Below are 18,326 nucleotides of genomic sequence, written 5' to 3'. Positions count from 1 at the left end.
AAAACAGGACTGCTAAGAGCTATGTAAGAAAGTGTGCCATAGTAAGTACCTAAATATAATTTCCTACTGATACTCTGGCTTATTTCTGTTCACACGCTCATTTTAATACCTTAATCTTTGGATTTGATTCACACCTATTTCACATTTCTTCCCCTTATGGACCAGCTGAATGGAAAAGTGTATTACATGTTTTTAGGTAATCTGAGAATGGTTTGAAAAAACAATCAGTTACCTTTACGGGAAATTTCAGTTGATTATACAATTCAGAAACAAGAAGATTATGACCAAGAGTCTTTCTCATCTTCATTATTCGTACAATAGCAGCATCAATCTGATATTGCCTGTCTTGAAATACTCTCTCGGTTGTGCTGACCTGTTCCTCGACCTAAAGAACAATACAACACCACAGATCATACCACCTTTTGCCATTTTTTATCAATTATATTTCGATAGATAACCTTTCCAATGAAATGTAACTACTGCATTCTTATTCATCTTTGAGACAGATGCATGCATTACTGCATGCTACGAACTAAGAGATTCTGAAGCATACTGCTAAAGCAAACCAAAGATAAGGATAATGTAAAGAAAAAAATAACCTATGCCTTATTTGAAATCTATTTGATAAACTAAATCTTAAACACTCACTTCAGATTTTTGAGAGAACACATAACAGTTTGACATCTCAAATACAGGAGTCTTCTGTATCAAACTGCTCAACTCCAATTTGACTTCTAGGAATTTTAATATGCAAAGGCAAAAAGGAAACTACTCAATGTTAATTAAAACACGTCACCTTGTGTCAAGAATTGGGATTCAAGTACAACAAAGACATCCACTGCAAAAACAGGGACAACCCCGACTTTAAAAACTCTCTTGCCTGCTAAATAAAGAAATGATGAGGTAACATTTGAATCATGAGTTCAGTGTGGTACCAACACTTCAGCCATACCACAAAAACTTCTAAGATGGACTGAAACATCTACAAGATCCTATCAGTTTCACATATAGGCATTTAAATTTGCAAGCACAGGAAGGAACCAAAGTTGTTTCGATTTGAGTTTTCAATTCTTTATTGCCTCTGTGAGTCATCCTGCCTACCAAAACAGTTAAATATCTGTCTCCTTTCTCCATATGCAAAAACTACAAGAGGAAATGCAGAGATTCTGTCTCTCCATGTGGGACATGTGGAAAGAGTTAACACAAACAGAATGAATGCAAGAAATAAATACATACTGTTTCTTTCATTTGGATTTGGTTGATCTTTATTCTAAACAATTTATGCTTGAAGTCACCATTAAAGATGAATTTATCTCCATCTTCTACATCCTTGCCCTTTGGATTTTTAATCAACACTCGCGCTTTTCCACAAGCTAAAGACTGCAAGGTTCTTCTTAATTCGCTGTCCTCTGTGAAGAAGTTCAAAGTATGGGAGAAAGCAGAACGAAACATTAACATGAAGAGTTTCATGTGATTAATCTAGAAATACAATTGGAAAGTTACTGGTTTTATGTTTATGCCTTCTTCCAGCTAAGTTCCAGTTTGGTAACAACCTACAGCCTTTGAGCTTGGTCTCAAAATGCTGAGTGCGTGCGCAGAATTGTACATGTCAGGGAGACAGACCCAGGCTCATCTCGGTGAGCTTTCCATCCAAAAGTAGTTTCAGAAAACATTTCACACTAACGTGAGCCTGGTTTTATTGCTCCAGTTTTGTTTGGTAGTAACAGGACTTTGGAAGAAAAAAAAAATCAGCTGATGACAAGAAACTCAAGCCACCCATTTTATGATTTCATCATGATTTTTAACACACCAGAAAATATTAATAAAAAGAAAAGAAGCCTAACTTGATAGGAAGATGTTCTGTGAGAAGGCAGAGCTGACAGTTATAATAGACCCCCACAACAGGAAAGTAGTAGAAACAAGTGGGTGAGGAAAATTTTATCTAGTAAGATTTAAAGCTAAAAGCATTTGAACAAGTAGATAAACCGAAGTCTAAAACATCTAATAATTATGTTCCAAAGTCTTGTATCAAGATTTTGCATTAAAACAGCCTCTGCAGTCTCTAGAATACTTTTTAGCCACAATAAAAAATTATCACCAAGTGTGTCAGATCTCCTGAAAAGAGTTTTAGTCTAAAAATTCATAGGATCATAGAATTATTAAGGTTGGAAAAGACCTCTAGGATCATCAAGTCCAACGTCAACCCAACACCACCCTGCCTGCTAATCCATATCTATATGTTTTTTGAGCACCTCCAGGGATGGTGACTCCACCACCTCTCTGGGCAGCCTCTTCCAATGCCTGACCACTCTTGCAGTGAAGACATTTTTCCTAATTTCCAATCTAAACCTCCTCTGATGCAGCTTGAGGCCATTTCCTCTTGTCCTATCGCTTGTTACTTGGGAGAAGAGACCAACCCCCACCTCACTACAACCTCCTTTCAGGTAGTTGCAGAGCACAATAAGGTCTCCCCTCAGCCTCGTCCAGATGAAACAACCCCAGCTCCCCCAACCTCTCCTCACAAGACCTGCTCTCCAGACCCTTCACCAGCTTCGTTGCCCTTCTCTGGACATGCTCCAGCACCTCGATGTTCTTCCTGTAGTGAGGGGCCCTAAACTGAACACAGCACTCGAGGTGTGGCCTCACCAGTACCGAGTACAGGGGCACAATGACCTCCCTGCTCCTGCTGGCCACACTGCTCCTGATACAAGCCTTGATGCCATTGGCCTTCTTGGCCACCTGGGCACACTGCTGGCTCATGTTCAGCAGGCTGTCAACCAACACCCCCAGGTCCTTCTCCGCCAGGCAGCTTTCCAGCCACTCTTCCCCAGGCCTGTAGCGTTGCATGGGGTTGTTGTGACCCAAGTGCAGGACCCAGCACTGGGCCTTGTTGAATCTCATACTGTTGGCTCCGGCCCAACGATCCAGCCAGTCCAGGTCCCTCTGCAGAGCCTTCCAACCCTCAAGCAGATCAACACTCCCGACCAACTTGGTGTCATCTGTAAATTTACTGAGGGTGCACTCGATCCCCTTGTCCAGATCATTGATAAAGAAGTTAAACAAGATTGGCCTCAGAACTGAGCCCTGGGGACCACCACTTGCAACCAACTGCCAACTGGATTTAGCTCCGTTCACCACAACTCTCTGGTTGAAAGAAAGGTTTTGCAATCTGGTGCTGAAGTACAGTGTAGCTACGTAAAAGATTAACACTACTATTACTTCTAAAATACCTGAACTTTCACAAGTTGACCTTTTCCTTTTTTTAAACTTACAGCTGTTATATGATTACAAAAAAAACCCTTTAAGCCAAATTAACTGAACAGGCATTTATGATGTTTTACACTTTTTGGGTGTTTCACCTGCAGTAATGCAGATTGTTGAGTTGTGTTTTTGTACAAAGGCAGGGATGCTGTTAAAAACGCTCAGTATACTTTGGAGCTTTGCTCCTGCCTTGCATGCTCGGTCGCAGGTTACAGTATGCCAAAGGGGAGGGATCTGCAGTTACCTATCAATCACTAAGTAAAAGTAAAAACATGGAATATATTTGGACAACACATCTCAAAGAAGCACAGTTACCAGAAAGAAAGTAACAATTCTTTCTCTGAGTGACAATTTCTGCATTTTCTAGCTGCGGTAATGTACCAGAGACAGTCTCATCTTTAAAGAGACTGGCAGTAATTTATTGTAACCATGACTGGAAAACACAAGTTCCAACTATGGCCAGTTAATGCAGATGAAGAGAGTGATATTCCAAAGAGGCAGAAATCCATGTGATGGTTGGTTGGTTGGTTTTGGTGGGTTTGGTTTTGTTTTGTGTGGGTTTTTCGGGGTGTGTGTTGTTGTTGGTTTTGTTTTGTTTTTTTTTTTAAATAATATGGGAATTGCCCATGAGGTACTCTTCTACTTAGCAAGAGGAAAATTCATTTGAGTATGCCTTTTTGACCCCCAAATCATATGTATTTTGTGTTAGATGGCATATATACCATGGTATATAAAGATACAATAGACTAAGTCAGAAATGTGTGTAGAGACCAGTTGCCTGAACTGTTTCAATACTCAGGGGTTTTGACATCCAGATACCCACTTACTTTAAGTGCAAGATGTTTACAAAAATAACTTGTAATACCGTAAACACAGCAAGGTAGCTAATACTGAAGCTGCATAAAGGAATAAGTGTCTGGACATCAGAACCACAGAATATATCATAGATATATATATAGTAGATAATGAATGTAAGAAAAACATATTAAAGAACTGGAACTCTGGCTGTGGCTGTCCTATCCTGTCAGGTGGAACACTGAACATGGATTGCTAGGTTTTATTTTGTGAAAGCACTTGCTTAAGTGACTGAAAGTTTTAGGTCATACTAGCTTACTGGTTTCTGCCATGCTGACTGGTCATTTCTTTATATAAATTGCAGTATAACTCCTGAGTGAAACATACAGTATTTACTGGCACTATATTCCACTGTAGTCAGCAGGGAGCTGGGGAGACATGACTGACAGACCTGATGAACCCCCATGGATGCACTGCTAATGCTGCTTCAACAGGAGAAGAGCGTACCAAATTTGCCAAACAGATTTTTATAACACTGGAAAATCCCAAATGCTTCACACCTCACTCCAGTACACTATTCATGATGCTTATATAGTAACAGGTCCACAGGAACACCTTAAATAAGCAGCATATAACTTGTGATCACCTTTATGGTGTTTTCAATTAAAAATCCATGTACATGCATTGGGGGCTGACTGAATTTGAGTTGATCTGATGTTTGAGAATTAACTCTTTAAGGCCTGCCATTAATCTTAGGCAGCTAACTCCGCTTCAATTGAGAACAATTACACTGTATATGTATCGGATCAAAATGTCTGCCTCACCCAACATGGGTTCTTTAACTTGGCTAGTAACAGAGAAGCTAAAAGATCCCTGAATTCTTGTACTGTGAGGGCTAGTGAGTTCACTACTCACCATCCCTAAGCCATTCATAATTCTACAGACTATTGTATTTCCTTCTTTTCATCTCTCTCCAACCTATCATGCCCCAAGTTTAAGAGTTGAACTTTCCATCCTCTGCATGGGAACCGTTTGGTACCATCCATACTTCTTAATTTTTCTTTGTCCTTATCTATTTCTACTATACACTTTTAGAGATGGGCTATCCTGAAATTTAGAAGTATCCAAACACAAGCACACAAAGCAGATGCTTTCTGCTTTGCTCTCAGTCACTTCCCCAGATGTTACCAGTCTGCTTTTTGCCCTTCTGATCACTGATGAACTTTCAGTTGATGTTTTCAGGGGCCACAATGACTGCACAACTTCAGTCCTGAGCTGTCATATCTAACAAAGCCAATCTCTGATGTGTGGTTAAGGTTGTTTCCCCACTACAGGCATCCTTATCTTCATCAACACTGGAGGCAATTTTATCTCCTAATTGTTCAATAGTGTGAGATCCTTTTTAAACTTTTTTAGAAGTTTCAGATTTGACCTTCTGAAGGAATCAGCAACAAATTCTGTCACATTTTCTTCAGTTCTTTAATGACTGTGTTTAAGGACTGTGTTGAATAACACCTGGGAATCCCAAATAGTAGCTTCCTTTCACTATGAAAGCTACCCATTCATTTCTACCTGCTGCCTTATGTCTTTTATCAGTTCTTTACCCCTAAGAGGAACTTCCCTCTCAAGCCATGAAAACTTAGTTTATTTTAGAGCTTGTGAGGAACTGTTACCAAGAACTTCATAAAACCCAAGCACACAATTATGATTGTGCATATACTTACTGACTCCCTCAAAGAACCTGAAAGGGAAATTACGCATCACATAAATCATGCTGACTCTTCCCTACTACACACTTATCCATGAGCCTACCAGTTCTGTTCTTCCCAATGCAGACCTGCTACCCTGCAGTAATATGCAGAATTGCTCCACAAACTTAAAGAAATAAAAAAATAATAATTGCTCTTGTCACTCTTATTGCACCAAGGCTCACTTAAATGATAAACTAGACAAAGTAATTCAGTATTTATTTTGGAAATTTCCTGTAAAGCTTCTGGATGAATTCTACCAGTTGGTGGTGGTCTAATTTACTGTCTGATTTACTATTCTGTTCTAAACCCTTTACTGACACGTCAACTTGCAATAATTTATTCTGCTCTATGGCATGGGCATGGCTGGCTGCACTCTTCCACAGTAAACACCAATGTGTGAAGACTGTGTAACATCTCATAATAGGGTCTCAACATGAATACATGTTAGTTAAATAAAAACTGCAGGCGGCTTCCACCCCCCAGCCCCCAAAATGAGCTGGCACACGTGAACATTGAAGTAAAGGAAGCGGTTAGATACAATCCTTCAGAGTTAAGAGGGTCAGTATCCCTTTCAGTGTTCAGTTTAGAACTGAAGAACAGGCACCCTGGGTCAGAAGGTCCATCTAGCCCAGCATCCTGCCTCTGGCAGCGGCCACAAGCAGGTGAGCATAGGGCAGCGTATAAAAGGAAAGCTGACACAGCTCCACGCTTCCCTGCTCTTCCTCCTCTCCTCATCTGACTGCTCTCTAAGTCTCCAATAAGTCTCCAGTAAGTTTCTATGCATTGAGAAACCTTCAGTGCTTTGCTCTTCCCTGAACCTGTCTCATTGAATTCTGTAGACTTCCAGCTTTTATAACATGCTGTTCAGTTTTTGGTTTATGCCCTCTAGGTTGGTTTGGGTTTTTTTTTCCTTAATAAGACAAATGCCTATTCATTGAATTCTATTTACCTTTTGGTCTATTTAATTTAGTCCTAACATTCAGATATTCCTTCTACAGAAGCTGTCCCATGTATTCCATCTTTATTCCCATTCTCTGAACTCTTCTTGGATCCACTAAGTTATTTTTAGGTGGTGGATGGAGAAGTCTGATGAACTCTACAGACTTCCTGAAACATTTTAGTGTGCCAGTAGCTTCACTCCTTTTGAATTTAGATGGAGCCCATCTGTCTTGTACAGGTTCCCTGTTTCAAAGGCTTTCCTACTTCCTAATACATGTAGACCCTCTTCCATACGTCACTTTTTCATGCATACATTGCAATTCTGTCTGTCTAGCCCTGCACATGGTGTTTAAAATGTTTAGAAATCGTTTCTATGGCAACCCTAATGCCCAAGATTTCTACCATGTCCTATGTTATTTGTATCCATGAGCCAGGACCTCTGGTTCATCCAGGTCAGTCTCTGAGAGTCTGGCCATCAGCACCCTCTGCCCTTACTGGTCAATTCACCAAGGAGCTGCATCACAAATTCAGCTACTTTTTCCTAATAACTGAATCTCTGTTCTTTTCCAACTATCAGGGGTACCAGCCTTTAGCAGGGCACTGATGAGCAAAAGGATGATCCAAGTAGGAGCGCTGGACATATTTGAGATAATTTCTGGCCGTAAGAATTTAATCTCCTTTAGAAGTAGGGAGACTGCGAGGTGGGAATGGAACGTCTCTAATGCAGCTCAAATGTCTTGTGTGAGAAGACAGAGATTTTTATGTCATCCATCCTGGCCCCACAGACGATGAATTGTCCTCATTACCTGCGTTGCCCCACTATTTCCCACATAGGAGAAACACAGACGTGCCACTCAGTGCAATGACATAATATAGATAGCTTCCAACTACCAATCAGCTCTATCCAGCTGCCTTAGAAACAGTCTGCTGAAATCCTTTCTTTTGCACTATAACATAATGAATTTCCAAGCAGCAGATTTTATCTGCTGTTGTCAGGTGGCCAGAATGCAAGCTCTGAGGTACAGAAATACAAGATGAGAAAGCAGGAGCAGGATCAGGCTTGCATGAACTTATGTTTGTTCTGTAACCATTGTACTCTGACTAAATGAGCCTTTCTGGATGACCCTGATGCTTACCATTCACACTGGCATGAGTTTTTTCAGCTCCCTTATCATTGACAAAGTAGATGACTAAGCAACCTGAAGCTTCAAGGCCGAGAAGCTGGAGCACCTGGGTTGTACTGCCTTCTGCAACCCATCATTCTGAACCATGGCGATTCTTGATATCCCCATTTCACGTTATTTTAGTAAATATATTTACAATATTTTAGTGCTTGTGTGGGTTCAAGTACTCCTCCAGCAGTTGCTGTATTGGGCTGATCTTAAGATTCAGCTCGTGAAGGGCTACTGGGTATGACCTGCTGGTTGATGCAGAAGTTCCGGGGAGTAGAGAGGCGATACCGTTATCATTTTTAATGCCTATAGCTGTAACTATTTCAAGGAAGTGTAAAAATGAAAAAAAAAAAACCAACCCACCCAAGAGCATAGGAACACAGAAGGTAGATACTGCAGGTGGCTGAAAAGAAAACTATACTTTTCCTCAGTTTTCTTTGTCCTTTCTGCCTTCAGGCTTCTAGTGCAGAGGGAGGCAACTATAAAGTACATGCCCTGCTGGACACTGCTCCTCTTAACAAATCAGACCTATTGTAAATGGGGCACTCCACTAACAGCAATGGAATACAGGTGGGCAAGCTCTCAGTACAGCTCAACTGAAAATACTCTCTTGACTCACCCCAAAATGATGGTAACCTACAACAGACCAAAGTACAATATTTGAAACTGCAGTAGAACAAAAAGTCTATACACACAAGAGTCTTTAACACCACCTGAATTTTAAGAATTACTGGGATGCATCTGGCAAATCTAGTAGGGTGTTGGTAGTATTGTGCGCTACACAGCTCTTACTATTAATTTCGTGAAGCAGCTATTTTATCCACATGAGGAAGTAGCAGTGGTGTGTTTTCCTCATCTCTTTTGGTGTCTATATACTATTGGCTCATAAAGTTTGTCCTAATGATCATGGCAAATTTCTTAAAATTTGGCATTTACATGCTGAAATCATAATTGGCAATCAGTTGATGAAAAAAAAAATTTAAGAAACAAAAATTATTCTCCCTACCTACACCAGTGGCGATTTTAATTTCTTCAAAGCTGAATTCGTCTCCTTCATTAAACATAAGCAACACTAATGTCTGAAAGAGGGATACTTGAAATTCTTTCTTTCCCTAAAAAAGAAATACCAAATAATTAGAAGTAATACTCAAAGCAATTTCTATTGTATCCTCCAAATCTGACAAGATACAGAAGCTATAAATTCTTTTTTTTATTTCTAGAAGATGACACGTGCATTTTAGAATGCCTAGCGCACAGAAGAATCTGCCTGAATGCAGTATTGAGGCAACAAGATATTTTTAAAACCTCTTCTTTTGCTACTCTAACAGTAGCAATACAGCACACAGCAGAAGCTCATTAGAATGGCTTTATATTTGCTTCATTTTAATTACACTATATGAAATTCTGGCTTTGCTGCCATCAATACCAAATCTCTTTATACTTCACTGAACTTTCACTTTATAGAGATAAGCAAACTAATAGAAATGAAATCTCGGCATAGGATCAAATACAAAAGAAATGTTTACTATGATATGGAGCGACAGTATTATCAATAACAGGCAATGGAAAGGAAATAAATACCTTGAACTCTTCAGACAGCTGTAAACACCTCTGTCAATCGACAACTACAAACCTACCCATCTTACTGTTATGTAATGCCTAAACCTCCAAGTTTCATATACACAATGTGTTAGTAGAAGAATTCAATTTTTTTGGGAGTCTTTGCTCTGGCTCAATTGACCTGCATTACTAGCAAGGTATTCCATGAGACAAAACAAAACCACATTAAGAAACAATGTGGTTATTTAAGACTTAAATAATTCAACAGGCATTTCAATTTTAAACAGTCATTACATCACTAATGCTCTTCAGTCTTTTTGTACTAGTGAAGCATTGTAGAAGTGTCACCGGTATTTCTATGATCAAAACAATTCCATATTAAAATTAAAAAGATGCTGCACTTTTTTCTTTAATTTACTGCTTTATTACAACTTACTTTATTTGAACGAGCAACAATTTCTATCGAACACAAATATTACCAAAAGGTATCACATTGTTCTTCCGTGAGAAAGGTTGTATTTTGGTTTAATTATAAAAAGCCTACTTTCTGTACAAAATAACAGTACTGAATTGCAATTATTCCTCCACAAAAATGTTACTACCTTTATAATTGACTTAAAATTTATCCCAACAGGCTAAGCATTAAATAAGCAAACTTACTTCCTTGAATTCTGCCTTTAGGACAGCATGCCCTAAAGTGGTCTGCCACTGAAGCTTTCGACCACTGTGTTTTCCCAGGTAAAAGGTTTTAAATACCTCTTGAAGCTTTATCATCTATAGAGCAAAGAGAGAAAAAAGTTTATTAGTGTTATACCAGTGCAGCGATGCCAGATGATCTCACACATGTAATTTCTTCGGTTCTCCTCAACAATGTTTCATAATAGGTTTTCACACAAAAACACTTAAATCCAAAGAGCAAAATGCTGCTTTCAAGTACACTGGTATGCACAAAGAAAGCCTCAATTCAGTTACAGCTTTTAATTCACTCACCACCTTTGTCTGTTTGTTTTAAGTAAAATAACCCCTCTGTTAAAGGGTTTTAAACCTCAAAAATAAATACTGGTTTTGTCCTGGACTTTGAATCTGACCAAGAAACCACAGGATAAAAAGCATACATCTCACGCCTATAAACTACTACCATCTGCTCCCAAGTTCTTCCTTTAATTTGTCCTATACAGATTCAAGTCTGATATACCTCCTTATTTCCAAGTAAGGGTTTTTTACCCCTCCATTTTCATGATGTGTTGCTCAGGCTGGATCCTTCTCAAGTAGTCTGCTACTGAGGGAAAGACTCCCCAGCAGCAAGAGCAAAAAGCTTCTGCATCTTCTGAACTGAATGGGAACCTTGCTGCCACCTTTGGCCTCTGAAGCGCTTCCCACATTTCAGATCAAGCAAGGTATTGGAGGAAAAAGAACTCCAAATACATATTTCAACTTAAGTCGCTACTGATAGGAGCTTTGCAAAAATCTCTCAACCTGGAAGCAATCTTTTTTCAGGCAAATGCCATTTAAGTGCAGGGGCTAGTTTTGTGAGACGCATTGTGGGGAACAGAGGAAGGATTTCAGAAAAAAAACAAACATGCAGTAACATAACTATTGGCTAGATCAAAATGCCTAACCAATGTAGTTAAAGATTGACTAAATTAAGGTGAACTGTCCAGTTTTAAACTTTTAAGTGCTTGACTGCAATGTTAAATAGGACACTGATTTTATTTTAATACTAATTTTATATTATTATTATTATTTAGGTTGGATATTAGGAAAAACTTCACCAAAAGGGTTGTCAGGCATTGAAACAGGCTGCCCAGGGAGGTGGTGGAGTCTCCATCCCTGGAGGTATTTAAAAGAAGGGTAGACATGGTGCTTGAGGATATGGTTTAGCGGTGGACTTGGCAGCGATAGGTTAGCGGTTGGACTCGATGATCTTAAGGGTCTTTTCCAACCTTAATGATTCTATTATTATTAAGGTGAAAAACATATTAAGTTAAACAATCACCACAAAAAAGTGGATTTTATTGGATTTTATTCACTACTTCCCATTCCACCCCCCCGCCCCAATTCTGGAATCTTTAAAATGAAATAAGCCTCTTACACATTTAGCAGAAAAAACATTAGATGAAGGCATTAGTTCACCCTATGATAGTGATTATGATTCCACTCCATGAAGCACATTTAGAAGGAGAATTCAAACACTAACCTCGGAATTTAAGTGGACTTCCATAGGTGTATAAGTTGGCCAATACCCCATAGTTAATATATTTACTGTTAGATCTATATTTCCTGGGTCACTTTGGTTCTGCATATACTGAAATACAAGAGACAAAAAAATCACTCAAGTATACTGTTGCATGCTAAATTAGAAAACAGATATACTTTAATTAGAAATTTAAAGCTGGCAGAATAATGAAAAATTTCTACAGGCCACATCCTTGGTTAGACATGCTCTACCAAGATTTTGAATTTCGTGACTATTTATTGCTCCCGTTCCCTGTTTCAAAACACAGCAAGTGGCTGGAAGTAAAAAGAAAAGTACAATGTGCCTTGAAGTATCCTAGACTACTGTCTTTGCAGGGAATTAAGGTCAAAGGAACGTCAATCACATACAAATAAAGCAAAAGAAAAGCTTTAGATCAGAAGCCAGGGCAAGAACTGCAAGATCAAAAAGATCCTCTGGGACTTCCACACATCTGTTAGACAATACATTTTCTTATAACTTGATCATAGCATCAGTCAAGCTAGGCTGCAAAGTCTGGGACAGAAAAGTCACTAGAGTATTTTATTACAGGAGCAGATGTCCTGGATCAGATCACTACCCCAGTATCCTGCCTTCAATAAGGCCCCAAAACAGGTACCCAGGGAGAAGTACAACCACAGGGTGAGCACATACAGTACTTCCTCCAAGCATTCCCTCAGTCACCAACAGGTTGGATGCTCTGGGTCTGAGACACACATGGTTTCTGTGCGCTCAGCAACCTTCAGGGAGTCTCTCCGGTGTGGGTCATTCACGAAGAATTCATCAGAGCAGCAGCAGTTTACAGAATGAAGGGATATGGACTTCAAAGTACGTTAGACAACTAAATGACTATGTGGTATTTAGTTATTTACTTAAAAAGGAAAAAATAAAACTGTAAAATAAGACTACCTCTAAATAGGTATACAATAAATACTGTTCTATAAATAGAACTATAAACAGACTCTGTTACCTATGACCAGGACCTGCTCAAAAACTATTTCATTTTATTTTAGCTTAGTCCAAGGTACAACACCATTAAGTGCTTCCCCAACACTATGGAAAATTTAGCAGATGAACACAAGCTAAATGTACCTGCTTAAACTGAACCATGACATCTTTTGACAGTTCCATGTCCTTGAACATGCCCTCCAGTTTGCTGGTAAAAGCAGCGCCACATTCTGTCACACGAATTAAAAGCAAAGATCCCACAATTACAAAGAAGCACAGACAAGCAATAAGGGTTTACCCTGAGACAGCTGAGCCAGATTTGCTGAGGTCCAGAGCACCCACAACCAGGTACAGGTTTTAAGGATTTTGCTCCTCTCCAGGTACATTAAACTAGTCACATGTCTAAGAGGTCAGCCCAATAGTTCTCACTGAGCACAATGAAAGCTGTGATATGCTCAGCTATTACTTAAAATCTGGCTCGTCACTTCTTAAAGCATGAGAAAATAAGGATTCCAATTTCCATGCCAAAATGCAATAAAAATTAAACACATCTGAAGGCACCTACCATGTTTAAGCTTTGACAACATGGACTTCTCGGCATCTACTGATGCACTCTTCCCAACCAGCAGTCTTTTGGCCAAGTCTTTCTTATAAAATGCCTCAAACACATCTTTACCTGTATGGAAATTGAAACAAAGAAAATACAACTGAAATAATACATTCTATTTGTATCACTGCACCTCAGGTTTGTGACACAAGCCTTTCTCATGACATGTTGATCGGTAGAACAATATTCACTATGCAACAGTGAGGAAAAACACAGACAACTTGTTCTTTTCGTATTTTAATTATTTTCTTAACATATTTTGCAAAATCTTTACTTCTTTCATTTTTTTTCAGGAACATGGGTTGCCTTGTATTTCCTGTTGGATCAGCTACAAGTCACATTGAATTAGTCTGGGGTCCAGAACAGTCTCCCTCCAGTGGTCTGATTTATTAAAATTAAAAAAAGAAAAAGGGTTCCTAGATGTTAAAGGAATAACCTTTAAAAGCCTAAAGGTGCAGAAAAATTGTCAGAAGTCTCACTTAATTTGCCAATAGCCTTTTGAAATAAAGACGACATACAGGCACCCACAAACTTTCACACCTTAAACCAGAGCTTCCGCAAATCTTTTCTATCGATAGTACAAATATATCAGCAAGTTTTTTCACTTTTAAGAGGAAGAAATGCACTGTAACTCAAGGCGCTACTTGCACTGCCTGCAGTAGCCCTTCCTAATTCCTTGCAAACACCTTCCAATGTAGCAAATCCTCTGATACTCTTCCTTCTCTATCCTACCCTTGGTAAAGTGCTGTTTCATCTAACAGCATCAAGATACTATCAGAAACTCGAGTACCCAGATCCTAACTAGTAATTATTGTCTGCTCTTAAAAGGACTATTATGCACAAGATAGCTCAAAATAAATTTACACTTTTAGCTCAACACTACAAAAAATACTGAGAGAAAGGGTTGGTCAAAGTTTCAGATTAACAGAAATTAACCTCTCAGGTTGACAAGTTGCCAGTCTGTCTTCATTCACCAGTAATTATATTACTTTATGACTGGTTTCTTGTTTGCTTTCCCATTATATTGTACCTGTTTTGGATTTTATGAGGGAAGAACCCCACAGATCTCAAAACAAACTAATACAGAATTGGGTAGTTCCTGCTTATTCCACCCCAGCCCAGCATACATGTCCCAATTCCCTCAAAACAGTGACCATGCATCTCTATTGGGCTCAACTACGTACTTTTTCTGATATCCAACCTAGCAAAAAGAAATTTCTTCTAACACATAAGGAGCATAAGGCTTTTGCTCAGATACGGACACACATTAGGGAAGTCCATTTCAAAGGCAGTAAAACACAGCAATAACATTTTCTCCCATCATTCTGAGCCCTCCTCTGTGTTCATTCTCAGCCACGATGAGAAAAGACAAATCATTAGTTGCTGGGTTTTCATGTGCTTTGCACCTATGACACACTGAAGTGGGCAGGGAAGCGAAAATCTGTGCTAATCTCTCTGTTCTTTGTCATTAGAGGAGAGGCTGTGGTTACAGGTACGGTTAATTTATGTGAGGGGAAAAAAAAAGAACAAACAAACAAAAAACAACTTGCACCAACAGCTCTAACTCTTAGGTCTCCACTCACAGACTGTAAAAGGCCTGAACTTGCCAGTCTCCATAGAACAAGTCTGTCCTCCCTGGTGTATTTATTGTGCTCCTTCAGATGTAAGGCAATCTGAATTTAAGACCAAGTCAAACAGAAGCTCATGCTAAGGAAGATCTCTTACATTCAGAGAAATATTGTTCTGCTAGGAAAAAGGAAAACATTTTTAACCACATCAACTGTGAAACGATATTTCTTACCATGAATGAATCTAAATATGATCATGATTTTGTCAAGGATTCTTTCCAGCTCTTCATCTGTTGCTTCTTTATTACCAGCTCTTAACTTGGAATCCACATATTTTGCTACAAATAAATAAAACAGTTTAACAGCTTTAAAGAAAATAATCTAAAATAACCAACTTAAGCATCTCCCACTTGAAATAGTACTATATGTTTAAATATAGGATAAGTGTTAAATTTTCTATTTTCCCTTTTCCCATCCTTATGTTCAGTGGAATGATAGAGCCCTAGTGTACTACTGCCATAATGGAAAAATACCAGAAAAAGGAACCATCCAAGAAAACAAAAAAATGAATACAGTGTAATAATTAAAATCAATGCATTAGAAATTCCCACATTTTGTGTTATAGTCATAGCAAGCACATTACTTGTTGAAAGACAATATTTTGTAAGTGTACAATGCATATGAATGTGTTTTATGAGAAACAGAAACAAACAACACAGAGAGGACTATATTTTTGTAGACCTTTACCATGTCCCTCATGCTCCTTGGTAGGAGCATACCAAAATTTAAACAGAAGCAATGCTTTCAAGTTAGTAGCTTCAGAATGCCAGAAATAAGGTTAAGCCATGAGTTTAGCTAAGTATTTATTAAGCCTCATTACTATCCTTATGCAACCTTCTGTGTAAGAAGGAAACCTTTGCAGGAGCTGAAACATCACAATCCACAAATGACCGCAGCCCGTATCATGGCTTTAACCTCTACGACTAGGTTGTTCAATTTGTCCTACATAAAGCTGGTTTTAGAAGGAAGCCACAAAATAAGTTGAACAAAGGCAAAAGAATGTACAGAGGAAAAACAACCAACCAAGGAGCAGGATCCTCTCCCAGTATAAAATGCCACAGCTCCAGTTTTGCTGCAGGCAAAACAGTCAGAACAGCTTTTGCCAGATTAGGGATAAACCCAATGACAGTATTTTTAAGATGTTTTTATTATTTTTCCCCTTAATGAGCACTAGTTCTCCCTTCAAAGTAATATTTTTTTTTTCTCTATTAAAACTCCTTGTATTGGAATGTTTTAAAATTGTTCTCCCAGCATCAGCCTTCAAGGCAGATAGATGGGCTGTACTTAGTCCTTTCTGAGAGATCCACAACATCCAAAGAACTCCTCTAATAGCACAATTAAAAACATTTCCCTTTTTTTTTTGCCACAGCTACTCTTCCCCCTAACCATTTACTCCACTCGTAGCATCAGCATTATGCTCTCTGAGCAGTTGTTAGCACCAGGCACCGCGCAGGAAGCAGAGCGGAGGGACAGAAGTTGGCATGCTCCGTCAGGACACCACGTGCATGCCTAACAGCACACCCAAGCTTTTCAAACCCGCAACGCTCCCAGGTTAACTTTTGCCTCATTTCCCAAAAACAAGTCTCCTAAAGCAGAATGCGTTCTGCATCACTATTGCACTAGCACACTCAGCAGCATTATCTTATCATGCTTTCTATAGTTTTTTTTAAATATTTTACAGAAAAATATTTGTGTACCTATCAATTCTGCAGGCTTATTTGGTCTCTTGTTGATAAATGTTTCAAAGGACTCCTTCATCAAGTTTATAAATTTTTCATTTTTCTGAAAGCACACTTCTATGATATGGTCCACTTTATCCTTAAAATCTAGTAGCTCTTGCACCATATCCTTGTCCTTTTCAGGATTAACCACTATTGTTGTCCCAAAGTTCTGTAAAACAAACACTTTTGATAATAAAATATTTTCGAGTGCTACCTATCTCCCCCAACAGACACAGTCACCCTTATAAAATTTATCATTAGAAATAATAATTTATTTTTTTTTTTTTTACAGAGCTACTTATGTGACTTCAAGTTTTCAAAAAACAAGAGGTACTGAAATTTAAAATAAAAACCCAGACACACGGTAACGATTTCAAACATTAGTGCTTGATTTAAAGATTATATACATTTAAGACAAAAGTTTAAAAAAAAAACAACCAAACAAAAAAAACCACACCACCAAAAAAAACACAGTAGACATGACTGTATGATGTGCAAGTTCACAGTTAGATATAGAACTACATGATTCATGTAAAAGAAATTACATGGAAACTGCCTCAGAAATGTTAAGCATAATAGGAAACTTTGCACTATTTTTCTTAAATCCGCTACAGTGCTCTGTTGATGGAACAGATGGTGAAAACTCAACTGCTGCTCATCACTCCAAGATTTCTCTTTCAGCGAGGCCTTAAATGCAAAAACACCTAGCTTACTTGCAATAAACCAAAACTTCCCTGTTCGCAAGAAGCAGCCACAGACTTGAGTTTCTTTTCTTGTTCCTACACACCTACTATCTTAAAGTTAAAGGTAACAATACTATTTGTCTAGTCAACCAAAATATCCTGTAAGGGAGGGTTTTTAACCTATCAGACAATTTACAATTGCTTAGTAACACTGATCGGCACCCTAGACAGAATGACCAGTTTTCCAAGGTGAGAAAGAGGAACATCTGCACAGTAACAGCAGAACAGTATTCAATCAGTGTATTTTCATCAACTGAAGTATGTTAGACACAACACCAGGCAAAGAGAGAAGCGGAAATCCCTCCCAAACCTCAGAATTTCCATTTCAACATCTAATTATCTACTGTGATCTTTTACTGACATCTTTCTCAAGTAACATTTCAGAGTGAAGCAAGACAAACACAAGGCTGCCCAAGTACCTTAGGTTCAATATGTGCATCACAGAATCACAGAACAGAATGGTTTGGGTTGGAATGGACCTCTGAAGATCATCTAGTCCGTCATATTTTACACTTAGCACAACTTCCCCTTCATTAACACAGCATCTGGACATCTCACAGTCTCTACCAGTTAGATTCATAAATTGCAGGGCATTCCCCTTATTCTGCAAATGGCAAACCGAGATACAGAAAGCTAAGCGGAACCTCTGGAATCATGAGAAGGTGACTACAATAGAGCTCAGACCTTCACCCCCGTAACTTGGCACGCTCTCTGTGCTTTTTCTTACACTGGCTCAAAAGATAGAAGTTAAGTTCTTGAACCCTCACTTTAACACATTCTGTCACACAGAATATTTGAGAGGAGGAGATTTACTGACATGACGGAAAATGGTTTCTAGCTTTTTGAGTCTGTAAAAAATTTTCTTAAAAACAAAATCATAAAAGGTCTGATTCTGCGAGATGTAAGGTGTGATAAGCCAACTTAACAACTTGCTGCTGTGAAAGGAGAGGTTCTGGTCCTCCTCCCCT

At 38.7% G+C, this 18,326-nt stretch overlaps 1 protein-coding gene across 6 annotated transcripts in view; it reads right to left on the bottom strand.

Moving 5' to 3' along the window:
* The window catches only part of CUL4A (cullin 4A), a 43,128-nt gene that overhangs the window by 1,680 nt on the left and 23,122 nt on the right, over positions 1 to 18,326 (bottom strand). For 2 of the 6 annotated variants that reach the window (XM_075091311.1, XM_075091319.1), the window contains 9 exons: positions 16,592 to 16,784; positions 15,068 to 15,172; positions 13,225 to 13,335; positions 12,804 to 12,889; positions 11,676 to 11,783; positions 10,139 to 10,252; positions 8,925 to 9,030; positions 1,237 to 1,409; positions 233 to 385 (listed from right to left, as the gene is read on the bottom strand). In XM_075091311.1, the coding sequence (XP_074947412.1) occupies positions 233 to 385; positions 1,237 to 1,409; positions 8,925 to 9,030; positions 10,139 to 10,252; positions 11,676 to 11,783; positions 12,804 to 12,889; positions 13,225 to 13,335; positions 15,068 to 15,172; positions 16,592 to 16,784 (1,149 nt within the window). Of the gene's footprint in view, positions 1 to 232; positions 386 to 1,236; positions 1,410 to 8,924; positions 9,031 to 10,138; positions 10,253 to 11,675; positions 11,784 to 12,803; positions 12,890 to 13,224; positions 13,336 to 15,067; positions 15,173 to 16,591; positions 16,785 to 16,909; positions 17,963 to 18,326 lie in introns of those variants that run through there. The other 4 variants (XR_012660363.1, XR_012660362.1, XR_012660360.1 and 1 more) reach the window with 4 other exon arrangements.

Source organism: Phalacrocorax aristotelis, chromosome 1 (genome assembly GCF_949628215.1).
Source record: "Phalacrocorax aristotelis chromosome 1, bGulAri2.1, whole genome shotgun sequence".
Lineage (NCBI taxonomy): Eukaryota > Metazoa > Chordata > Aves > Suliformes > Phalacrocoracidae > Phalacrocorax > Phalacrocorax aristotelis.
The sequence above is the reverse complement of the archived record's forward strand: the minus strand, read 5'-3'. Positions and strand labels throughout refer to the sequence as shown.